We start from the raw sequence: 26,852 nt of genomic DNA, 5'->3' as shown, positions 1-26,852 counted from the left end.
TTTTGACAAAAGATCTGATGATGAAAAGAGCATTTTACATTTCATGGGTCTGGGGTGATCTGCCTGAGAGTGTGGTGGAGGCGGATTCAATCTTTGCTTCCAAAGAGAATTGGATTATTACCTGACATGAGAGAAACATACAGGGCTACTCTCAATCATTGTGGAATGAGATTAGTTGCTCTCACAGAGCATGGGCACAGGCATGACGGACCTTCTCCAATGCCGTAAGGTTCTATGATAAGTCTGTTGCAATCTGGTTAACTACCATCCTCTGACTCAAGAGGTCCAGATTCAAGCCCTATCTGCTCTAGAGGTGTGTCCATCACAACCCTGTTTAAGTTGATTACAAATGCCTGTTACTAGGCTCATTTTGTGGCATAGCCACTGATTAATCTTTGTCGAACTAAAATGCACTGTTTAGCCAACTGTTTAGAATTTAGATGACTGAAGATTATTGTTTGGACAATACAGTTGTCTTTGTTATTGCTTTGAAAAAAAAAATCTTTAGATGTAACGAACAAATTTTATGATGACTAATCCAATTAAACTTAATTATTGAAAATTCTGGTATTTGCCCAGTAGAACAGGATGTGTTTTCCCACCTTTTGATTAGTAATATGCAAGATACTACCAGTTTCGAAGAAAATGAAAGTAATTTTACTTTGGTCGTGCCCAGACTTGGGAGCCGAGAACTTTTGTGAAAACTGTCTTCCATTTTCAGTCAACATCAATCGAGCAAAATTTTGCAAAGTATTCAGCTTTGAATTGCTTACATTAGACTTTCATATTATTACGCAAAGATGAATCAAGGTGATAATGACAATAATTAACTTTATGCCTTGAAAGCAAACTGAAAATCCTGAATTTCCAATCAAATCTCAAAATCTAGAAGATATTCTTGCACATCCAATGATGACCCTGTTTCACCTCATACAAGAGGGCTCAGGGTCAGGAGTGTTCCGACAAAATGTCCTTCCTCATTTATTAACATCCTAATATATCAAATACAAGCAGAAGTGGGCCATTTGGCCCTTTGTGCCTGTTGTCCCATTCAATAAAATCATGTCTGACATGTTAGTGTTTCAACTTCCCATCTATCTGCGCTAATCATTTAACCCCCATCTAACACAAATCTATTCAGCTGTGTCTCAAAAATATTCAGCTGTGTCTCAGAAGACAAAGATTTTCAAGCTCTTCTCTTCAGCCACTTTAGTCTACTCTGCCATTCAATAAGGCTATAACTGATCTCATTACAGCAACAACCACGAATTCCTGCCTATACCCCAGTAACCTTTGATTCCTAGGACATTTATTTCCCTCCGCATCACATGTATTCAATAATCCCACCTCTGCTGTTCTCTGGCAGTGATAGTTCCTCAACACACTCAGAGAAAAAAAACTATAATCCTCTCATCTATAATTCAAATGGGAGACTGCTGATTTTTCTTACTTCTGATTTCCCCTTCAATGAGAAACATCATTTTTATCATCCACCCTGTCAAGTCCCTTTGAGATCTACTATATTACAATGAAAGATCGTAAAATCTGGTTTTATTTTTGCAATTCACAGATTCGCTACCCTCTGAGAGAAGAAATTCCTCCTCATCTCTGTCTGAAATGGATGACTCCTTATTCTGAGGTTATGCCCTACGGTCCTAGACTCTCCCACAAGAAAAAAACAACCTCTCTTCATTTACCCTGTCAAGGCCACTAATAATATCACATATTTCAACAGGGTCTCCTCTCATTCTTCTAAACTAAAGTCACTATAAAGCCCAACATACTCAACCTCTCCTCAGAAGCCTATCCCATCATATTCTGGATCAACCAAGTTAATTTTCTCTGGACTGCCTCCTTCGATAAGGGGACAAAAACTGTCCACAGTAATCCAAGTGGCATTTAGTTAATGTTTGTAGGTTTAAGCAAGACCCTCCCTACTTTCATAGTCCTTTCCCTTTGGATTAAGACCCACAATCCATTTGCCTTCCCTACTAACTGATGCATTTCTATGCTAGCTTTTCATGCTTCCATGCGTGAGAACTCCCAAATCTCTCTATGCTACAGCCTTCTGCAGTCTTTGGCCATTTAAATAATAGTCAGCTCCTCTATTTTTCCAGCCAAAGTGCACACCTTACATTTTCTCACATTATAATCCATGTAGCAAGTTTTTGCCCAGGGTATGGGAATGTGTGGTATGGGAGAGATTTAGTTGGAGCTGTGTGAGTCAAAAGTGTAGTGCTGTAAAAGTACAGCTGGTCAGGCAACATCCAAGGAGCAGGAAAGTCGATGTTTCGAGCATTATCTCTTCACTGGGAAGAGCTTTCCTAATGATGAGTTTATGCTCAAAATACATTTCTCCTGCTCCTTGGATGCTGCCTGGTCAGCTGTGCTTTTCCACAACCACATGTTTTGACTCCGATCTCCACCATTTGCAGTCCTCACTTTCTCCTTGGAGTTGCGTGAGGTAAGTATGAGATCGGTTGAATAGTTACTCAGGAGTTGGACTATGGATTTAATAGCCTAATGTACCTGAGTAACAACTTACTTAATTTCATCAGAATCTTCCAAATTTTCTGACTTCAATGGAGTCTTTCAGAGGATTTCAACCACAGCGGGATTGTTCAGTGAAATTTTCAATTTCCCAGGGAATTCCTTCTGAGTCTTCTCCAACAGGGATTGCACAACATCCATCTACCCTGGAATAGCAACTGCTCTGACTCACATCAGAAAATCTAGGCCATTGTAGATAATTGTGGCCCCAGCCCTGATCCCTGTGGCACACCATTAGAGATTGTCATCCTGAAAATACCCCTTTATCTCAGCTCTGTGTTGTCACAGCCTCATAGCTGCTAAAAGACAAGTAATTTGCCAACCTGACCAACAACAAGGAATGCTGGATATGGGGTATGTTGGCAAAGTAAAGCTCAAACCCAGAAAACAGACACAGTGCAAACACAGCTGCCAGCTACAAATGATATTGGCATAGAATAAAAGGACACATTTCATCAGCAGTTCAACCAAACAAAGGAAGAATACATAATTCAACTAAAAACCAGAAAAGGTTCCCAGGCCCTGCTACAGATTCATTTGTAACCCATTGGTGATAGTCCTAAGGGGCTCAAACAACTGTGTCTACTATTGGTTGGCATATCCTCTTTCCATGCTAATCTATCACCCCAAACACAATGAGTTCTTATCTTATTAAGAAACCTTATGCATGGTACCTTACTGAATGTCTTAAGAAATACAAAAATATTACATTCTCTTGTTCCCCTTTTGTCTAGCCTGCTTGTTATCTCCTCAAAATGGGCATGAAAGCATGAGCTCATTGAAGTGAACTGAAATTCTTGGCTAGAGGAGAGATCAGTGGCAGGTTTTTTTTTATTCATTCATGGGACAAGGCATTGGCTAGGCCAACAGTTATTAATCATTCTGGAGGGCAATTAAATGTCAACCACATTGCTGTGGGTCTACAGTCACATGTAAGGATGGCAATTCTTTCCCAAAATGACATTTGTGAACAAAGTGAGTTTTTCCAATGATCAACAATGAATTCAGGGTCATCATTAGATTCTTAATTCTAGATTTTTATTGAATTCGAATTCCATTGCGGTGGGATTTGAACCCAGATTCCCAGAACAGTACCAGAGTCACTGGATTAACATTCCAGTGATAACGCCACTAGGACATCACCTCCTTATTTAAAGGGACAGTCCAGAATACCGAGAATGCATATATTTCTATTGTAAAGAAAAATTTCCCAGGCCAGGCTCTACCATCCATGTTTAACTAAAGAAAGAGCATCAGATTTAGGGTCAAAGCATGTAATTGTGCAAAGAGAAAGGAAGTATAGGCTAGATACGCAAGATGTAACTAAATGAGTAGATTGATGATAGCTATGGAAAAGAATAAGGGTATAACCTAAGCTCTTAACTTGGGGAGGAATCAATTCACTAATATACGATTCAATCCAAGTTGACTGGGAGCAGTTACTTGCAGATAAAACAGTGTCAGAGCAGGAGGAGGAATTCACGGAAGAAATAGCACGAGTAGAGGGCAGCTAGATCCCCATAAAAACCAAAGGTTTGAGCCAGGCTGGAGAACCCTAATTGCTGAGAGACACAAAGTTTAGGTTTAGGGAAAAAAATAGAGGTTTATTGCAGGGTTCCTCAAGCATTACAGAAAGTGTGGATGGGAGAGGATCGAAAAGGAAAGTAGGAAAATAAAGAATGGTGCACAAGGACAGGGGAGGAAGCTACTGAGGTGAGTTTGGGATGATAGCGAAGGAAGTACGCTTGGTCTTGCAGAGAGAAACCTTCCCCAGAACTCGTCAAAATTGGCACAGTCAAAATATTATAAGATTCAGCTTATAGTGTTTAGGAATGATATTAGTAGAGGATTCTAAATGGGTCTTCACCATCTCGGGTGAGAAACAGCTTGAGGCAGAAATTCCATGTCACTCATCTCAGAATTGTTGCACCTGATTTATTTACAATCCTTGCTCAACTCTGTGAAAAAAGACTCATTATCTTGCCATCAGCACAGGAAAAGCTGCCAATTCCCTCTTAAATCTTTCTGGATGCCAATGAGAACAGGCAGTGAACAACTCACAAGTATAATGTGACTCCCACTGCTAAAGCTGAGGTGTACAAAGAAAATTACTGGGTGTTTTTTAACAGCTGCTGACATTCTTACAGCAGTCGAAATCTATTGGATTTCAGTAGACACCACCTTTCATGTGTCAGTGCAGAAAAGCCTTAATTTATATGTTATGACAGCAGACACCATTATTTGAATTTGACAAGCTCCAATCTGAACACAGCAGTAATGAGATTCCAAAAAGCCTTTGTCTTGGTTCTCAGCTATCTTCTGTGTAGTTCTATTCTAAAGTGTACCGGAATAAAGCTGGAGAATAATGGATATCGAGACATCGTTATTGCCATTAACCCAAACATTCAACATAATGAACAGCTGATTCAAAATATTCAGGTGAGTTATTGAGGGCTGCCTGCGGTGAATTAATTATTTTGTTTCATTGTATGATCTTTACTGTTAAAATTCATGCTTAGAATTCAGGGTTTGCCAAGAAGAGGGGTTTAAAGGAATATATTATATATTTTTTCTTTGGTCCTGAACTCACTGCCACGTCTCTTCCATGTATACCTACCTTGAAGAATTTCTGCTCCTCAGTTCTGATGAAGGTTCAGTGGACCCGAAACATTAACTCGGCTTTCTCTGTACACATGCTGCCAAACCTGCTTAGTCTTTCTGGGAATTTCTGATTTTGTTTCGGATTTTCAGCATCCATGGTTCTTTGTGTTTTTTTTATTGTATTTGTTTCCCTCTCACCATTTGATGAATGAATGGAGCGGTTTTGATATTAAAACTGGGTTTGTGTTTTACAGGAAATAGTGACTGCAGCCTCCTCCTACCTTCACCGAGCGACCAAAGAGCGAGTTTATTTCGCAGATGTGAAAATCCTGTTACCCATAACATGGCCAGCTGGTTCCCATACAGTTCGGAGACGGACAACTGAATCCTATGAGAAGGTAAGGACTGAGTAGTGAAGAGTAACGATCAGTGGTAATCTCCATCTGTTCAGCCACTGGGGCCTCACAAAGCCCATCTACAATTAAGTGGCTTTTATTTTACACTGCTGATGCAGCAGCAGCAACTCTGAGGCAATTTTCACAGAATCTGAGATTTGAGAAAGATTTTCTTGAGCAGTTCATTGGATAGTTATGCACTATTCCTCTAAGATATTCCAAACAATCTCTTTCGCCGTAATCAAGAACAATTTTTTTTTATTCTATTGTCTGCATCTCGAAACGTTTTTAGCTTTATTTGTGGTGGGTAACCCGCTATCAGCTGTTCCATACATAAATCACGCCCTTTTGCACTTTCATTAACGTTCCAATGCATAAGGTTGGGTGGTGAGCTCTGAGTTCAAAAGCAATTCTCCGATGAGCGGCTTCAGCGTGATTATTTGTGTGATCTTCATCGTTTATTGTTGTTTCATAGACTGATCACATATCATGGGGAAACAAAGGTGCCCTTCGGCTACTGCCACGTCTATTGTAGAGTCCAATATAATTAAATTCAAACCAGTCTAGTATTGGTTGTAGTTCTTGAGGTAAAAAATCTGCGAGTGCTTCTACGTAGTTATCAAGGTCACTAAGTGGCACAAAAGCCAAAGCAATTATCATTTGTGCTTTTAAAGCATAATCAGGATCGGTGTTGTGCTGATGAGTTGCTCCAACTGCAGCAATATGTCTATAGATACTTTGCGCCAAATGAAAGAAACAGCCCCTAATTCTAACTTCAGGAAAACATTCTCTCATAGCACTGATAGGTTCCTGCTCAAAGTCACAATGGATATACTGTGGTCTGGGATTAGGTACCAAGGACTTCACCATTTCAAACATGCATACATACATTGAATGCTGCTTATTTGGTAGAAGTATATACAATATTGGATGAACCCCATCAAGTCTTTTTGCTAAAATACAATATACCTGAGAGAATAAAATAGGGGCTATGTTGAATGTACCATCCACAAACCACGTGGATTCTGCTAAATGATGTATCCAAGATTCCCTAACAAATATGATTATACGATTATTTCCTTGACCACTATCCACCAAAATAAATTTTTCTTCTTCTCCATTGTCTGGCTTATATATTTTGTGTCTAATTGGAATCACCAAATGCTGAAGATCAGTAGGGTTTGGTGGCGCTAAACTAATATCATTTCTTTTTCGCGAATTATTTTCTTCATGCTGCTTGTCGTCGGTAAAGATGCTAGGACTGACTGAGGGACATCAGCTACACATTCGTTAATAAGGACACTAGGTACTTCCTGCGGTTCTTCTGCACGACGTTTTAAACATGTTTTCACTTTCGCAACTTGAACACAAATGCCGCGGAAGGAGAATGTGTGTGTCCATTAATTGTTTTTATCACAGTGCCACTGTTGGTGTGGATCTGTCCATTACATCGGCCCCTTTGTTCACATCGCCAAAACTTAATACTTGAATCACTCTTGGATAGTTTATCAAATATATATATAAAACCATTGTGGTAAAACTTCTTATTTCAACGTTTACTAATAATTTCTGTTTCCATACTAAAAATTCCTGTTCCAGAAATACAAGCTTAAAAAAAACTCTCCTGTAATGAAAATAAGTTGTTACTGAAACAACACAAACACTACCTGAACCAATATCACGACAATTTTATATACCACCAATATTCAAAATATATGACTTACTTGCAGTGGCGAATCGCCTTCAGTGGCCAATGGGTGGTGGCTAAGTGTCTTCGGTGGTCAAAGGGCAGTGGCTAATCGGCGGTGGTGAATCTGCTGTGGCGAATGGTCCCATCCCGAATTATCTATGGCTGAACAGCTCACAAGGAATACTATCCATGTGAAGTAAAACTGGGACTATACTTTGCAATAAATAGATGAACAAAATAATTTTCCTTTCCAAGACACTGCATTCTTAAAGTTAACACTGGGGCTTTGGGAATTGAGTCTCACAATCCTGCCCATTCTAGTCTAAAAAGAATACATTGGCTGTTCAGAACATGATAACTTTACCAGAATGTTAGATTTAAAGTAGTGGTCAGCTTTGTCGTGTACACCTCAAATCGATGATTATTTACATGGCATTACTGTTTTTCCCTTTCTTCAGTCTGAGATTCTCTTGTGCCAATTTGGGAAAGCCTAAACCAAAATGATTAACCAATGCAGATGAAAGAGTTGTGTGATCCTGGAAAGCAAATGAGCCTGTTGAGATTTTGGAAGACTGCAAAGTAGTTCTGGTGTTTAGGAATAGTGGCAGGAAGCTGGGGTGGGGAGGGTGTTGTTGGAGGGCCACATGAGTGGAGAGATCTGGAAGGGATACAGTCTGAGTGCACCGGTAGCACAAATGATGCAGATATTGGTGTAATGCAGATGGTTTAGAATGTGCCATTTTATAAAATACCATATCTAACACCACACTGTTCCCTTCATGCATCCATGCAATTGTCAGCTCAGGTTCCTTGTTCAGATAGAGTCATAGAGTTTTACAGAATGGCAACAGACCTTTCGGTCCAATTCGTCCATGCCGACCAGATATCCTAAATAAATCTAGTCCCATTTGCCAGCATTTGGCCCACATCTCTCTAAACCCTTCCTATTCATAGACCCATGCAGATGATGTTTCAATGTGGTAATTGTATCAGCCTCTACCACTTCCTCTGGCAGCTCATTCCATACACACACCACCCTCTCTTTGAAAAAGTTGCCCCTTTGATCCCTTTTAAATCTTTCCTCTCTCACATGCATGGTGAAATCAACTCTATAACTGATGAAGGAGCAGCACTCCAAAAGCTAGGGTTCCCAAATAAACCTGTTGGACTATAACCTGGTGTTGTGTGATTTTTAACTTTGTCCACCCCAGTCCAACACCAGTATCTCCAAATCTATAAACTCCATATGCAAAACCAAGAAGCATTCCAAAATAAAGAAAGAAATTCTCAAGTAATTATTGTTTATTCATTCACTTGTGGGATGTGGGTGTCACTGGCTAGGCCAGCATTTATTGCCAGTCCCTAACCCTGGGATTAGGATCCCAGCAAAGTGTGCAACTAGCGGAAGACAGAGCATTGAACTAATTACTGTAGGGAGTGTAGATTTGAAGGGCAGTTTTAAAATCAAAACAAGGCAAAGGTTACGGGTAGTTAACAAGTGAACAATAATCAAAGTGTGACAGGAAAGGATAGAAAATATATGCAGAAGAATACATCACAAAATAGATCAAGAATAATTAATAAGGATATAAAACTGATGGCTTTTTATCTGAAGCACACGGCATTTGTATTGTGTAGATGATGACTTTGTGATATTATTGCTATAGTATTAATCTGGAGATGCAGTAATGTTCTGGAACATGGCTTCCAATCCCACCATGACAGATTTAAGTTGAGGGATGATAGATATAGGACAGATGTCAGAGGTAGTTTCTTTACTCAGAGAGTACTAGAGGCATGGAACGCACTGCCTGCAACAGTAGTAGACTTGCCAATTTAAGGGCATTTAAATGGTCAATGGATAGACATATGGATGAAGCTAGAATAGTGTAGGTTAGATGGACTTCAGATTGGTTTCACAAGTCGGTGGAACATTGAGAGCCACAGGGCCTGTACTGTGTTGTAATGCTTGGTGTTCTGTGTTTCAAATTCGGTCTGACCAGAGCCTTATGCAGATTCAGCAGTACATCACTGCTCTTGTATTCTAGCTTCAGTGATGGAAACTGTCTCCTTACCTGGCCTGGCCAACAAGTGACTCCACACCCATTCCACACCCACAGCAGTGTGATTGGCGTTCCATAGCTGCTCATGAGAAGTTAGTGGTGAGTCGTCTCCTTGAACTGCTGCAGTCCATGTGTGTTCAGTAGAACCACAATGCCATTTGGGAGGGAATTTTGAGATTTGATCCAGTGACATTGAAGGTATGGCAATGTATTTCCAAGTCAGAATGGTGAGTAGCTTGGAGGGAAACTTCTAGGTGATGGTGCTCCCCTACATCAGCTGTCCTTCTCCTTCAGGATCGTAGTTGTTCAGGATTGGAGGAACTGTCTAAGGACGATTGGTGAACTTCTGCAATGCATCATTTAGATAGTACACACTGTTGGTGGTGGAAGGAATGGTCTGGTGCCAATAAAGCAGACTGGTTTGTACTGGATGGTGTCTTGAGTATTGTTAGAGATGCACCCATCCAGGCAAATTCAGAGCATTGCATCACTCTCCTGAATTGTTGCTTGTAGATGGTGGACAGGCTTTGGGGGAGTCAGGACTTACTGACTGCCGGATTCTGAGCCACTGACTTGCTTTTGTAGCCACAGTATTTATATAGATAATCCAGTTCAGTTTCTGACAAATGGTCACCCTAGGATATTGATAGTAGGTGATTCAGTGGCTGTAATATCAAGGGGCAATGTTTAGATTCTTTCTTGTTGGAGATGGTCCTTGCCTGACATGGATGTATAAGCATTGTACACAGTTCAAAAGAGATTCACCAGGGAGGTTCCTGGGGTGAAGGGGCTGACTGATCAGAACAGGTTAGAGATCAGAAGAACGATGGGTGTGTTCTTATTGAAACATACAACATTCTGAGGGGCCTTGACAGTGTAGATGTTTAAAAGTTGTTTCCAAGAGTCAGAGGGTGGTGATGGAGAAGTGCTTTTCAGACTGGAGGCCTGTGACCAGTGATGTGCCACAAGGATTAGTGCTGTGTCCACTACGTTTTGTCATTTGTATGAATGATTTGGATGTGAACATAGGAGATATAGTTAATAAGTTTGCAGATGACATTAAAATTGGAGGTGTAGTGGAAAGCGAAGATGGGCCAATGGGCTGAGGAGTGGCAGCTGGAATTTAATTTAGATAAATGTGTGGTGCTGCATTTTGGAAAGACAAAATGAGCAGCCCTCTCCGCTAAATGGCAAGATCCTAGGGAGTGTTGCTCAACAAAAAGTCCTTGGAGTGCAGGTTCATAGTTCCTTGAAAATGGAGTAATGAAGAAAGTATTTGGTATGCTAGCCTTTACTGGCCAGTGCATTGAGTGTTGAAGTTGGGAGGTTATATTGCAGCTGTACAGGGCATTGGTTAGGCTACTTTTGGAGTGCTGTGTGCAATTCTGTTCACCCTGCTATAGGAAGGATGTTGTGAAGCTAGACAAGATTCAGAAAAGACTTACAAGATGTTGCCATGGATGGAGGATTTGAGCTATAGAGAGAGGCTGAATAGACTGGAGCTATTTTTCTTGTTGCGTCGGAGGCTGAAGGGTGACCTTATAGAGATTTATAAAATCATGGGGGGCACAGATAGGGTAAATAGACAAGAGTGGAGGAGTCTAAACCTAGAAAGCATAGGCTTAATGTGACAGGGGAGAGATTTAAATGGGATCTAAGATACGACTTCTTCATGCAGAGTGTGGTGCATGTATAGAATGAGCTATCAGAGGAAATGGTGGAGGTTGGTACAATTGCAACATTTAAAAGGCATCTGGATGGGTATATGAATAGGAAGGGTTTAGAGGAATATAGCCCAAGTTCTGGCAAATGGGACTATATTTATATTGGATATCTAGTTGGCAGGATGAGCTGTACTGATGGTCTGTTTCTGTCCCTTTATACCTCTATGACTCAATGACTCTATTAGCATTTTAACTTGTGGAGGGAAATCCATAACCAAGTGTTACAAATAAAATACAGTCAGTAATATACACTGTAAAGATTGCAGGGGAAGTGTGTTACCCAAAGAATAGGGAGAATGTGGAACTGTGAGGGTAATAGCTTGAGTGTTAGATATTACACAGTAACTGAACAAAAAATCAAAAAGCAAAAATCAGCAAATCTAACACCAATGACAAGAGGACTCCATTAAGGGTGGTCAATCTTAGAATTAAATCAGTTCAAGTGCGTTACTTCCACCTGACATGTGAAACTCACCATCACTGGGATGGGTGAGGTGAATTTTGTTATCCATTTAAGGGGAAGCTTGGTAAACAAATAAGCTAAAAACGAATAGATGATCATGCTAGTAGGGTTAAATAAAGGAGGTTTATGTGGAGCATGAGTACAGGTATAAGGAGGTGATGGCTTAGCATTTTAATTGTTTGATTCTTAATCCAGAGAGCGAGGGAATGTTTGAAAAACTTGGGTTCAAAAGCTCGCTACATTACGGTAATGTCATAGAAGCCCTATAGCAAGGAAGCAGGCCATTCAGCCCTCTGAAGAAGATCTTATCTAGACTCATCCCATCCTTGGAACCTCACATTCCCCATGGCTAATCCACCTACACATCTCTGGACACGATAGGTAATGTAATGTAACAAGGCCAATCCACCTAGCCTGCACATCTTTGGACTATAGCTGATGAGGGAATTTGAATTCAACTTTTAAAAATTCTGGAATTAGACACCTAATGTTGACCCCAATTATTGAGAAAACTCATTTCGTTCACTCATGCCCATTAGGGAAGGAAGCTGCCATCCATACCTGGTCTTTCCTACATGTGACTCCAGACCCACAGTAATGTGATTGAGTCTTAACTGGCCTCTGGGTACTAAGTGCTGCCCTAACCAATAATGCCCACATCCTGTGAATGAATGAATGAATAAAAAGAAGTAGACAAATGGAATCCAATTGTCTCTTTCTGTGCCCTACATTCTATGCTACTGTTTTCACTGGGTCAGATTCGATGGTCAAAAACCAGGAAGGATATGATCCTATTAAAAACAATGAACTGTCCAAAAAAGTATGAATAGTCCATGTACATATGATGGGAAAATAACCATAAATTCATTAGTGGTCAAAGGAGAACAGTTCAATCTTTAGTTGTTTGGTCAAGGGTAAAAATGGTTCGAAGTTTTGGCCACATGAACTGCACAATGCAATATATGAATATGAATTATTTTATGATATCCCTCCAATCCTAGCTGAATCTTTTGACTTATAACGGCCATTAATCTTCACAACAATTATTAAATAGTATTTGTGCCCTTCAAATCCTACAACCCTCTTCCCCCTAAAACATTTAATGTAATAACTAAAGGGATCACTTTATGAAATCAAGCTACCATACAGAGACACGCTAATTGGGAGTGCATTTCATGATTTCACTCCTCATAGATACCACACATGATACAAGAAACCACTATTAAGAGAAAACATAGGCCATGCATTTCAAATTTCCAGTTATAGTCATAGTCATAAAGATATACAGTACTGAAACAGACCCTTTGGTCCAACTCATCCATGCCAACCAGAATCCTAACCTAACTCATTTTCCAGCATTTGGCCGATATCCTTCTAAACCCTTCCTATTCATATACCCATCCAGATGCCTGTTGAATGTTGTAATTGTACCAGCCTCCACCACTTCCTCTGGCAGCTCATTCCATACAGGTACCACCCTCTGCATGGAAAGGTTACTCCTTAGATCCCTTTTATATCTTTCCCCTCTCATCTCTATGCCCTCTAGTTCAGGACTCCCCTACTCCAGGGAAAAAGACTTTGTCTATTTATACTATCCATGTTCCTCATGATTTTGTAAACCTCTAAAAGGTCAGCCCTCAGTCTCCGACGCTCCAGGGAAAACAGCCCCCAGCCTATTCAGATGTTGCCAGGGTTGGAGCATTTGAGCTATAGGGAGAGGCTAAATAGGCTGTCCTTCTTTTTAAATCCCTCCAAAAAGTCTAGCTCTTCTCAACTCCAGCCCCGTAAATTGTCAAAATTTCAATGCTTGCCCAAGTCTGGTTTCTTGAGCATCTGCAATTTTAATCACTTCATCATTTGCAGCTATGCCTTCAGCTGCCAACGTTCACAAACTCTGGAATTTTCTCCCTAAACCTCTCTGCCTGATCATCTCATTTGGCTCTGTGTCATATTTGGATTAATAACATTCCTGGGCAGCATCTGGAGATGTTCCCCTTCATTAAAGTTGTAATTTCAAAGTATGTGTGAAGGCAGTGGCCTGGTAATATAGAATTCAAGGTCTAGCTTGTTCCAAATCCAATCGTAACAAATCTGAAATGTCAAATATTGTTCAAAACCCTTCTCGTTCACTGATATCACCCTTACCTGGTCTGGTCTACGTGTAATTTCAGATCCACTGTAATGTGGGAAACTCTTAATTGTCATCTTCAGTGGTAAACTCTGAACTGACCTCTTAACAGGCATCAATAAGCCCATTCAGGTCAAGGAGAAAGCAATAAGTGCTAAAGTAGCCAGCAGTGCCTACATGCCATGAATAAACTTTACAAAATAAATATAAACGCAAGTTGTTACTCTGAAAAGCAAGTCACTGTCTGTGTAGTGCACAGACATTTTTTAACTTGGATGTCTTAAACTCCCACAAGACAGCCGCATTATCTGCTCGATCCCTCAACTCCAGGTGGTGATTTTACAGTGAATGAAACAAGCAGTTGTTGACTGAAAGGCTTCAGCTTACTACTACTTATAGTACGGTATGTTATGGCTAAAAGGAAGAGGTCATGTCAGGTTAGCTTACCCGCTGTGATCTAGAAGAGAAAGAATAATGTATTTTTTGGTAGTTATGATGCCTGAGAGGTTTGAATAAACAGGTTCAATAATTACTTCTGAAGGGAACTGGAACTAGACTAATTCTACTGTCTTGAACCGCTGCAGCCCATCTGATGTAGGCAGACCCAGGAAGTGAATTATGCTTTCAGAGGGCTAGCAGAGATATGACAGGCTGAATGGCCTCCTTTTGTGCTCTAATCATTCGATGATTATAATGTTTTTTTAAGTTTACATTAGCTGCACATCCTTTTCTAAATGTGTAGTGTGTGACAACACAGGTGTGGTCATTTTCAGGGCCAGCACAGGAATGTATCTGTTCCATGGGAATATCGAGGCAGAGAAGGGATTAAAAATACACAGGCTGTTCCTTTACTGTGCCAAGTTATCAGACTCTTAGACTATGAATCATATCCAGCAGTACTAATAACACAATAGTGCAAATGACTGCATACTAACTCATGTAACTAACACAACCATGATAGCTCAGATTTTATGACAGTTCCTTTGCAGGAAGTAGGCATTGCTGACGAAGCCAGAATTTATTAACCACCCCTAATTTCCCTAGAGAAGATGGTGGTGCACTGCATTGCAGTCGATGCTGGGTAGGTGCACGCACAGTGCTGTTAGGAAGGAGCTTCCAGGATTTTGACACAGCGACAATGAAGGAACAGAGATACAGATCCAAATCAGGATGGTGGGTGGCATAAAGGAAGACTTGTAGGTAGTGTTATTCTTGTCCTTCTAAATTGTAGAGGTTGCAGGTATGAAAGATGCTGTTGCAGGAGCCCTGGTGAGTTACTATAGTGTATCTTATAGATGGTACACACTGTTGCCATTGTGCATCAATGACGAAGACAGTGAATATTAAAGATGGTGGAAGGCTTTGTCCTGGATAGTGTCAAGCTTCTTGAATGCTGGTGGAGTTGAACTCATCCAGGCAAGTGGGGAGTATTCTATCATGAGTCAAGAGATGTTTCCATTACTGGTCAAGAAACAATCCAGATTTTTTCAATATATCATATCGGTGGCATCACACAAAATTCTTTTGCTATAAATTCTGTGTCGTACAACCTTATACCCCACAATCACCTGATGAAGGAGAACTGCTCCAAAAGCTAACGCTTCCGAATAAACCTGATGGACTGCAACCTGGTGTTGTGTGATTTTTAACACTGGCACCTCCAAATCCTAACTAGTCAAGAGATGAGTTACTTCTTGCATAGCCCCCCTGTCTCAGACCTACTCTTGAACAACAATATTTGAATAGCTCGTCCAGTTCAGCTACCCCCTTCAAAAGATGTTCATAGTTGGGGATTCAGCATTGAATGTCAAAGAGCAATGTTTGGATTCTCTATTGTTGGGCATGGTCATTGCCTGGCAATCATTTGACATCAATGTTACTTACCGCTTTATTGGTCCAACACCGAACATTGTCCAGATCTCATGACATTTGAACATAGAACACTTCAGTATCAGAGGAATTATGACTGGTGCTGAACATTGTGCAATCATCAGTGAATATCACCCCTGATGATGGAGGAAGGCCATTTATCAAGCAACTGAAGATAGTTGGGCTCAGGTCACTGCCCTTGGGAATTCCTGAGGTGATACCCTGGAGCTGAGATGATTGACAATCAACAATCACAGCCATCTTCCTTTCTGCCCGAAACATTGATTCTCCTGCTCCTTTGATGCTGCCTGACCTGCTGCACTTTTCCAGCAACACATTTTTCAGCTCTGATCTCCAGCATCTGCAGTCCTCACTTTCTCCTTTTTGCCAAGTATAACTCCAAACAATGGAGTGTTTGACCCTGATTCCCATTGACCTTAGTTCTACTAAATCTCCTTGAGGCCAGTTGATGGGGAAGCAATGGCCTTGTGGTATTATTGTGGGGCTAGTAATCCAGAACCTTAGCTAATGTTCAAGGGACCCAGGTTCAAATCCTGCTATGATAGATGATGGAGTTTAGCTGTTTTTAAATTGGAATTAAGAATCTACTGATTACCATGAAGCCATTGTTGATTGTCTGGAAAGGAAAAGTAAGGAAAACTGCCATCCTTACCTGGTCTGGCCAATATATGACTCGAGACCCCCAAAGCAATGTGGTTGACCCTCACCTGCCCTCTGAAATGGCATAACAAGTCACTTAGTTCAAGGGCACCTAAGGACAGTGAATAAATGCTGGCCAGCCAGTGGCACCCATATCCCGCGAGTGAATTTTAAAGATACGATTGGTCAGAACTAATCTCTATGTCAAGAGCAGTCAACTTCACTTCCTCTCTGGAGTTCAGCTCTTTTGTCCATGTTTGGACAGAGGCTGTAATGAGGTTAGGAACTGAGTTGGCCTAGCGGAACCAAACTGAATGTCAGTGAGAAGGTTAGTCTTAGGTAAGAGCTGTGATCGTACTGTCAATGATACTTTTAGATGTTAAAGTTTAGTTCAGATTTGTATAATACAAGCCAAAGTTATGACAAACGATATCAGATACCAACAGATTCTTACACGGTCGTATCCATTTGACTTTTCCTAGGCTGATGTGATCATTGCGGAACCATACCATAAATATGGAGATGAACCATACACCCTGCAGTATGGTGGATGTGGAGAGAAGGGACGGTACATTCACTTCACACCAAACTTCATACTGGACAGCAGTCTGGTTTCATTTTATGGACCGAAAGGTAAATTATCTGAACTAAGTTAGAACGGAGTAGCATATGCTTTAAGCATCAAATTAAGACTGCTTAGTTGGTGAACATGATCCTAGCTGATGCTCATGAGGTGGGGGTGCCAGTGTTGGACTGGGGTGGACAAAGTCAGAAGTCACACAACACTAGGTTATAGTCCAACAGGTTTATTTGAAATCACAAGCTTTCAGAAAAAATGAACACTAGAGTTGTTATGACAACGAGGTATGACAAAGGCAAAATTGGGATTACAAAAATCCTTTTATTATCTGCACCTTTGCCTTAAATAAAATTTCCCGGCAGAGAGCTTTTCCCATGAAAACCCTCACTCAAACCCTCAACTGACCATTTGGTCATCACAGAGATTATGATAATACAATAAATTTCCCGTATTTGAGGTATATAATTTCTCGCCAGTTTATTGTGATTGCTGATTCATAAGGTGCTTTTAAAAACAAAATTTGCTTATTGAATCTTGGTGAAGTAATTAAAAGAAATGCTACAAAAAGGACAATATCCTTTTTATTTAGCTCCTTTCTCCCCAAGACAATGGAACACTGAACATTTCAGCTGAATCCTCTGAGAACCAATTCTATCCCATGCTCAGAAACACTGCACCACTAACACAGAGGAACAAAACATTGATTTGTGAAGTCACAAAATAATTTGATGCCATCCGGGTGTATTGTGTCCCCATGAATGGACAATGCCAAAGTTCAAACTTTCAGAAGGACAATTTCATTTATTTTTTGTAGACAATGTAACATTGGTTGCATTATTTTAACAAAAAGTGCTCTTGTTTCTACAGATAGAGTATTTGTTCATGAATGGGCTCATCTTCAGTGGGGAGTTTTCGATGAATATAATGAACTGGTGCCCTTCTATTTATTTAATGGAACCAGTGAAGTAACGAGGTAGGACAACACTGATTGTAGTATTCTGCTCACTGAAAAATGTCTCCTGTGTTTTCTAGATAGCTCACAATGCCTATAGGATAACTTCTTGTTCTTGTAACCTGTTCCATAAGATGTAAATCAGCAAGTTGCCAGACAGTTTGTAAATGTTATGAGCAGGATCAGACCAGTGTATCTGTCATCAAAAGTGATAAAAACCTGCCTATGTACCTAATATAGGAACATAGAAACATTGAAACAGGAAAAACCCATTCAGCCCCTTGAGCTTATTCCACCATTCAATGAGATCATGACTGATTGGTGGCCTAACTCCATATACCTGCCTTTGGCCTAACTCCGTTGATACCTTTGTTTAATATAAAATTAACAATCTCAAATTTTAAATTATCAACTGATACAGCTTGCACTGCTGTTTGCAGAAGAGAGTTCCAAATATCCACCACCCTTTGTGTGTAGAAATGCTTCCTGAATGGTCTTGTTCTCTCGGGATTGAATTTAATTTGTCACTTTTCAACCCACCTGATTAATCCATTTATATTTCCTGCTGTCTGCAGTTTTCTTGTTTGGCATTAAACATGTGGCCTTATTTTGATACCAAGTAGAAATATCTTAATAATAACCATTACATTTAAGTCTGAATCTTTTTTATATATTATACATATATCATCATATGTAGGAGACCCAGTACACACCATTGAAAACAGGCTTCCAGTCCCAAAGATATCCTTAGATCTTTGCTGAATGGTCTTGTTCTAGTTCTCAGATTATGCCCTATGACAATCTCGACTAAAGGAATTTCAGCCTTAGCTTTTCAAATTGAATGGGTCTCATCTTGTTGGTGAGAAAATTATTGAAACACATTCCAAGGAACAGCATAAATCATCATTTAAAAAGGCACATATTAATCAAGGATGGTCAGGTGGTATTTGTTCAGGGAAGGCTGAGTCTCATGAACTTGGTTCAATTGTTGAACAATTAACATGGAGGGTTTATGGAGCATTTGCTGTGGTCTCCATGGGCTTTTTGCAAGGCTTTTTGCAAAATCTCACGTGAAAGACTTGTTAGAAAACTAAAAGTGTATGTGGGATTTCCGAACAAGTAAAATGTTGAAAGCAAAATTAGCTCTATGGTAGGTAATGAAGAATAAAGATCTAAGGATATCTTTGGGACTGGAAGCCTGTTTTCAATGGTGTGTACTGGGTCTCCTACATATGATGATATATGTATAATATATAAAAAAGATTCAGACTTAAATGTAATGGTTATTATTAAGATATTTCTACTTGGTATCAAAATAAGGCCACATGTTTAATGCCAAACAAGAAAACTGCAGACAGCAGGAAATATAAATGGATTAATCAGGTGGGTTGAAAAGTGACAAATTAAATTCAATCCCGAGAGCAGAGAGCTAATGCATTTACAGGGCTGAGCATGGTGAAAACAAGAAGATTTAACTAGCAGATTACTAAGTAGTGTAGGAGAAAAGGGTAGCATTAGAGCGCATACTCCAATGAGATAAAAAAAGTACAGTTGGATATGGTGATTTAGGAGGCATTCCTTTATTAACACAAGCATGGACTATGACAGCAGAGACGTTTATGCTGGAAGCACACAAAATACTAGTTAGATAACAGCTGATATATTGTATACAGTAAAGAACACATCTTTTTATTTTTCCGTATTTTTGATTGTGATTGAAAATGGAAAAATGATTGGCTTAAAAACCAAAATTATCGAAGGGATTGCTGTGCGTACTTAAAGCAAATTACCTGACACTCATTATAAGGAATATTTACTCAACCATTTGTGCATGTGGCAGGGCAAGTCTAATTACAGATGATCTTGAGCTGGGGGGTGCTGTGTATGAGTGAAGATTCAGCTGATTGTTGCATGGATGAGTGACCAGGTATTGATGATAAAGGCCATCTGCCTGTCCACACCAATGTGACTAGTTCCCAGATAGCTGCACAACTTAGGGACGAGAATGTTCTGGTCAGACACAATCAGTACTCTGGGAGGAAAGGAGCTGTATTTTTGATCTGCAGGAAAAAGCATCTCAAGCCTGAAGATAGCCAGTTCACTGCCCCTCATTAATCGCTGTAAGCTGTGACTTTTAATTAAAAAGGAAGAGAACTTTGTAAACGTGAAACAGTAAATTTGTGAAAATGCCAAGGGGAGGAAGACAAAGAAGCAGTGTTCTGATCAGCAAAATGATCACCTGAGCAAAGCCTGTGGGCCTTCCTAGGCTTGCCCTCCACCCATAATACCGTTTTCTTTGTGTCTATCTGTGTATGTATGTGTGGTGGGAATTTTATAAGTAGGTTAGAATTTTAATAGGTACAGTTATGTTCAAATAATTATATTGTTTATCTGTAGTTTGAATCTATTTATTTGCAATAAGTTGCAATTCTTAAATTGGTGGCTTACATTTTAAATTCAAATATCTGGTCCATGCTTTTTGTCAATCTGGATCTAAAAGACAGGCAGATTGGGGAATTTTGACTACTTTTTAAAATCTTGAACTTTAACTTTTGAGATGACTCTGGTAACAGTGGAGCTTGGTTTCCAGTGTGTTACCTCAGTGGGACGTATCAAAATGGTTCTGGTAACTGTATGGTATGCACTAAAAGGGGTACAAAGGAGAGTTTTTAAATTCATTCATGGAGTGTGGGTGTCACTGGCATTTATTGTCCATCCTTAATTGCCCAGAGGACAGTGAAGATTCAACCTTATTGCTGTGGGTCTGGAGTCACATGTTGATTAGACAAAGTGAGGATGGCAGTTTCCTTCCCTAAGGGCATTAGTGAACCAGGTGGGGTTTTTCTGACAGTACATTCATGGCCAGCATTAGACTTTTTCTAACTGAGTTGAAAATCCACCATCTGCCATGACAGAATTTGAACCCAGGTCCACAGAACATTATTTGGATCCTTGGATAAACAGTCCAATGATAATAGGGCTGCAGAATGAAGAATGAGTAAAGATTGGATAGACTAGGGTTCTTTTCCTTGCAAAGGGGGAACTGAGGGGCCTTTGAATTGAGGTGGAAAAAGTTTTAAAGGACTAAGTGTGAAAAGGAAGAATTGATTTCCTAAGGAAAGTGGTTGTTTATAACCTTTCTGAGTCAGCATGGAAATGATGGGTGAAAGATGGTAATGGCATGGACAAAATGTTGTAAGTTTAAACCTTATTCAGTGATCTCGCATTGTCGAAATGTTACTTGGAATCAAGGAATTATCTTGGATCATTTTTACTCCAGATGTTCAAAAGAGATTAGAGGACGGTCTGCTGAACACAAAAACAGCTCCTTTTCAGCGTGTGAGACAGATCCCAAGTCAGGACTGCCGAAAGGGGATTGTAAATTTCATCCAGATATAAACCAGATTGTATCCTCATCAATAATGTTCATCCAGGCACTGTCAAGTGTAAGTAAAGTTGCTGGGAGTAACGTTTCTCTAATATTGCTCACACTCTTGTTTCCCAGATCACCCCTGCAAGATCTCCTCAGAATAGTATTCTTGGACCAATTATCCTTCGCTGCCCATCAATAACCTTCCTTTAGCCATAAAGACAGAAGTGAGGATGATTGTACTGTGTTCCACTCAATTCATTATTCCTTAGCTAACTATGCAGTCTGTAATGCAGACAGTTAACCCTGGATCGCATCCACGATTGGCCTGAAATGTAGCAAGTCATATTTTTGTGATTCAAATGCCTGGCAGCATCTGTAAAGAGAAATGGAGTTAATGCTTTGATCAAATATGACTCTTCTACAGAACTGATCAAGCCACATTAATTCTGGACAAGCTAGTTAGAGGCTGGATAGTCTCAGAATGCTTCTGATAAAATTTCATTGAACTGAGATATTAACTTCATTCCTTGCTTCAGATTGTCATGTTTTTCAGATTTCCAGCATCAGTGGTATTTTCCTCTTGTTGGATAGTCTCACATTTTGACTCCCCAAAGTTAATGATCATTTCCAATAAGAGAGAATCTAACCACCTCTCCTTTCCTTACCATTGCTGAATTCCTGAATGTTCCTGAAGACTAGCCATATAAATAAAACAGAAAGTGTTGGAGAGATTCAGCAGGTCTGGCAGCATCTGTAAAGAGAAATGGAGTTCATGCTTCAATCCAATATGGCTCTTCTACAGAATTGAACAAGCCACGTTAATTCTGGACAAGCTGGTTAGAGTCTGGATAGTCTCAGAGTACGGAGTTTGCACATTCTCCCCGCATCTGCATGGGTTTCCTCTGGGTGCTCCAGTTTCCTCCCACAATCCAAAGATGTGCAGGTCAGGTGAATTAGCCATGCTAAATTGGTCATAGTGTTAGGTGCATTAGTCAAAGGTAAATATAGGGCAGGGGAATGGATCTGGGTGGGTTACTCTTCGGAGGGTTGGTGTGGACGTGTTGGGCCAAATGACCTGTTTCCATACTGTAGGGAATCTAATCACTGCAATCCCCTAATGTTACAAAGGGTACAGACAATTGACACTGCTGTGATTCAAGAAGGTGAATCACCATGTCCCTGTCATAGTTAATTCGATCCTGCCAGAGATATCTATACTGTAATAATTAATATAAAAGTAAAATGAAGTCTCCATCGTTCTACCAGGCCAAGACTGCTCTCCCATTGGATTGAGGCAACGTGTGATGCCTTACCCAGACAGACACCACAGCTCAGGTGAGGGTAAAGGTTGACAAGGACAGTCCTTCATGGAAACATCAACCAGTGCAGGAATCGAACATTATTGCTATCACCTCTGTGTCATAAATCTGCTGTCCAGCCAACTGAAGTCTTTGTACTGGCAGCAGTGCTCTGGGAGAATTTCACTTTGATGAAAACCTGCAATTTCATAGAATCCTGACAGTGTGGAAAGACACCATTCAGCCCATCGAGTTTGCAAAAACCCTCCATAGTGCATCCCACCCTAACCCTGTGACAGCCTGTGCACCTCTGGACTGTGGGAGAAAACCAGAGCACCTGGACAAAACCCACACAGATACATGGATAACATGCAAACTTCACACAGTCAGTTACCCAAGGCTGAAATTGAACTCAGGTCTCTGGTGTATGAGACAGCTGTGTTAATCACTGAGGCACAGTGTCATCCCCTCAATTCCTGAGCAACACTCTCCCTTTTCTACTACAGATGGAAGTATATACTCTTCATTGGAGTGACAGCAGTGAGCAGGATTTTCCACATTTCCAGCCTCCTCCTGCAAGCTACACTGAGCCGAGCCTGTGAGATTGATGATAATGTATAGTTTGGTGTCTTTAGCATATCAGATACATTAACTGCATTGACTGGAGAAGAGCAGGATGCAACATTCAATATTGAAGCAATTCACAGTTATGTCCTTTTCTTGTTTAAAACAGGTATTGTAATGTTATCAGCAAATGAGGGATACATTTTTAACACTGAGGGTAGTTGTAAACTTACATTGTGGATACCTTCTTGTTAGACATCTGTGTGATATCCGAGGCAATCAATGCAATATCAATCCTGTGGTCTTCACAATGGGCAGGTGACTGTCTCCAACAGTATTCTTCCTGGGAATGGAAGGTAAAACTAATCCATCCCAACCCCCAATCTATCTGAAGCCCCTTTAACCTGTTGCATCTTTTTTTCTAAAATATCCAGGTGACTGAATTCTGTGACGATAAAACTCACAATCCTGACGCACCGAACATGCAAAACAAAATGTGCAACTTCAGGAGCACTTGGGATGTAATCAGAGAGTCGGAGGATTTCAGAAACAACCCCTCACCCTACAGTGGTTCAGTGATACCGACCTTTACACTGCTACAGGCCAAACACCGTGTGGTGTGCTTAGTCCTTGATGTCTCTGGGAGCATGGACTCGGTAAGACCTTTCATAAAATTTATTTCACAGGAAGTATTAACTTATACACAGGTCTGGGCTGTTGTGGGGCTTTGCACAGCAAGCTTGAGGAGGTCAGAAGCTGGATATTCTGAAACGGGTAGCTCATCTCCTTACTCCCAGATCCTCTCTGTCATCTACAAAGCACATATCAGGAGTTTGATAGAACACTGCATTTTAGAGCAGGCATTGGTACAATGGCAATGTCAGGGTGTTAATGTAGAAAACCATGCTAACGTCTGGAGACATGCCTTCAAAGGGGAAGGCAATGGCATGGCTCCTGTTTCATTAGACTATTAATGCAAAAAACTCAACAAATGTTCTGGGGACCAGGGCAAACACTCGCAAATAAAATCTGGAATTAAAAATCTCCTGATGACCATGAAGCCATTGTCAATTGTCTGAAAAACCCATCTGGTTCACTAATGTCCTTCAGGCAAGCAAATCTACCATCATCACTGGTCAGACACACAGAGGTATAAACAATAACTGCAGATGCTGGAAACCAGATTCTGGATCAGTGGTGCTGGAAGAGCACAGCAGTTCAGGCAGCATTCGAGGAGCTTCAAAATCGACGTTTCGGGCAAAAGCCCTTCATCAGGAATAAAGGCAGCGAGCCTGAAGCGTGGAGAGATAAGCTCGAGGAGGGTGGGGTGGGGAGAGAGCAGCACAGAGCACAACAGGCCAGTGGGGGAGGAGATGAAGGCGATAGGTCAGGGAGGAGAGGGTGGAGTGGATAGGTGGAAAAGGAGCTAGGCAGGTCGGACAAGTCCGGACAAGACAAGGGACAGTGCTGAGCTGGAGGTTTGAAACTAGGATGAGGTGGGGGAAGGGGAAAATGAGGAAGCTGTTGAAGTCCACATTGATGCCCTGGGGTTGAAGTGTTCCGAGGCGGAAGATGAGGCGTTCTTCCTCCAGGCGTCTGGTGGTGAGGGAGCGGCGGTGAAGGAGGCCCAGGACCTCCATGTCCTCGGCAGAGTGGGAGGGGGATATTAGTGGATGTGCAAGTAAAACTTTGATGGATGTGAAAGGCTCCTTTAGGGCCTTCGATAGAGGTGAGGGAGGAGGTGTGGGCGCAGGTTTTACAGTTCCTGTGGTGGCAGGGGAAAGTGCCAGAATGGGAGGGTGGGTTGTAGGGGGGCGTGGACCTGACCAGGTAGTCATGGAGGAAACGGTCTTTGCGGAAGGTGGAAAGGGGTGGGGAGGGAAATATATCCCTGGTGGTGGGGTCTGTTTGGAGGTGGCGGAAATGTCGGCGGATGTCATACACAGAGGTATGTTGAATCTCAATTGTGCTCTGAAATGGCTGAGCAATTCAGTTGTATCAATCACTATAAAGTCTTAAAGAAACAAAACCAAATGGATCACCAAGCATCGACCTAGGCACTGGAAAGGACAATGGCAGAAACAACCCAGCTGACCCTACAAAGTCCTCCTCACTAACATCTGGGGCTAGTGCCAAATTGAGAGACGTATCTCGAAGGTTAATCAAGCAACAGCCTGACATAGTCATGCTCATGGAATCATACCTTACAGACTATGTCCCAGACATCACCATCCTCCTCCCTGGATGTGTCCTGTATCACTGACAGGACAGACCCAGCAGCGGTGGTGGCATAGTGGGTAAACAGTCCAGAAAGGGTTGCCTTGGGAGTTCTCAACATAGACTGGGCGGCACGGTGGCACAGTGGTTAGCACTGCTGCCTCACAGCGCCTGAGACCCGGGTTCAATTCCCGCCTCAGGCGACTGACTGTGTGGAGTTTACACGTTCTCCCCGTGTCTGCGTGGGTTTCCTCCGGGTGCTCCGGTTTCCTCCCACAGTCCAAAGATGTGCAGGGTCAGGTGAATTGGCCATGCTAAATTGCCCCTAGTGTTAGGTAAGGGGTAAATGTAGGGGTATGGGTGGGTTTCGCTTCGGCGGGTCGGTGTGGACTTGTTGGGCCGAAGGGCCTGTTTCCACACTGTAATGTAATCTAATCTAATCTAATCTAATCTAATCTAAATAGACTCCGGACCCCATGAGGTCTCATGGCTTCAGATTAAACATAGGCAAGGAAACCTTCTGCTGATCACCACATACCACCCTCCATCAGCTAATGAGTTGATACTCCTACATGTTGAACAACAATTGGAGGAAGCATTGGGAATGGCAAGGATACAAAATGTACTCTGGATGAGGGATTTCTCTGTCCACCACCAAGAGTGGCTTGGCAGCAGCAGTACTGATTTGAACTGGTCGGATCTTAAAGGACATAGCTGCTAGATTGTGTCAGCAGCAGTGATGAGGGATCCAACAAGAGGGAAAAACCATTACTTGACCTCAATTTTACCAATCTGCTGGCTGCAGGTGCATCTGTTCATTACTGAATCAGTAAGAGTGAGCACTTCATGATCCTTGTGGAGACAAAAGTCCCGACTTCACATTGAGAATAACCTCCATCATGATGCATGGCACTAACACTGTGCAACATGAGACAGATTTCAGACAGAGAGTGTGGTGCTAGAAAAGCACAGCAGGTCAGGCAGCATCCGAGGAGCAGGAGAATTGACAGGGCATAGGCTCTTCATCAGGAATGAATGCATCAGGAATGCAGACCTTACTTTCTCCTAGATTTTGGACAGGTCTACCAACTCATGACGAGGGATTCATGAGGCACTGTTACCATCAATAGCAGCAGAATTGTCTCCAGCACAACTCGCAACCTCATGGCTCGGCATAGGTGAGGTGCCACAAAATTAGAGGATGGCTAACAAGGTGCCACTATTTAAGATAAGTGGTAAGGAAATACCAGGGAACTGTGAGCTGGTGAGCCTAACATCAGTGGTGAGCAAGTTGTTGGAGGGCATCCTGACGGGCAGGATTTCCATGTATTTGGAAAGTCAAGGAATGATTAGGGATAGTCAACATGGCTTTGTGCAGCGGAAATCATCTGTCACTAACTTGATTGAGTTTTTTTGAAGATGCATCGAAGAGGATTGATAAGGGCAGAGCAGTGGATGTAATCTATATGGACTTCAGTAAGACGTTTGACAAGGTTTCTCATGGTAGACTGGTTAGCAAGGTTAGATCGCTCAGAATAGAGGGAGGACTAACCATTTGGATAAAGAACTGGCTCAGAGGTTGAAGACAGAGGGTTGTGCGATAGGGTTGCATTTCAGACTTGAGGCCTGTGCCCAGAAGTGTGCCACAAGGATCAGTGCTGGATCTACTGCTTCTTGTCATTTCTAGAAATGATTTGAATGTGAACATAGGAGGATGATTAGTAC

At 41.3% G+C, this 26,852-nt stretch overlaps 1 protein-coding gene across 2 annotated transcripts in view; it reads left to right on the top strand.

Annotated features, from left to right (window-relative positions):
* The first annotated feature begins 4,601 nt into the window (after positions 1–4,601).
* The window catches only part of LOC122554742 (calcium-activated chloride channel regulator 3A-1-like), a 34,874-nt gene continuing 12,623 nt past the window's right edge, over positions 4,602–26,852 (top strand). The window contains exons 1-6 of one of the 2 annotated variants that reach the window (XM_043700119.1): positions 4,602–4,989; positions 5,406–5,549; positions 16,626–16,776; positions 17,591–17,696; positions 20,956–21,121; positions 23,345–23,566. In XM_043700119.1, coding sequence (XP_043556054.1) covers positions 4,828–4,989; positions 5,406–5,549; positions 16,626–16,776; positions 17,591–17,696; positions 20,956–21,121; positions 23,345–23,566 — 951 coding nt within the window. In that variant the 5' untranslated portion in view covers positions 4,602–4,827. The remainder of the gene's footprint in view (positions 4,990–5,405; positions 5,550–16,625; positions 16,777–17,590; positions 17,697–20,955; positions 21,122–23,344; positions 23,567–26,852) is intronic. The other variant, XM_043700120.1, reaches the window with a different exon arrangement.

The sequence above is a fragment of the Chiloscyllium plagiosum genome, chromosome 11 (assembly GCF_004010195.1).
Source record: "Chiloscyllium plagiosum isolate BGI_BamShark_2017 chromosome 11, ASM401019v2, whole genome shotgun sequence".
Lineage (NCBI taxonomy): Eukaryota > Metazoa > Chordata > Chondrichthyes > Orectolobiformes > Hemiscylliidae > Chiloscyllium > Chiloscyllium plagiosum.
The sequence above is the reverse complement of the archived record's forward strand: the minus strand, read 5'-3'. Positions and strand labels throughout refer to the sequence as shown.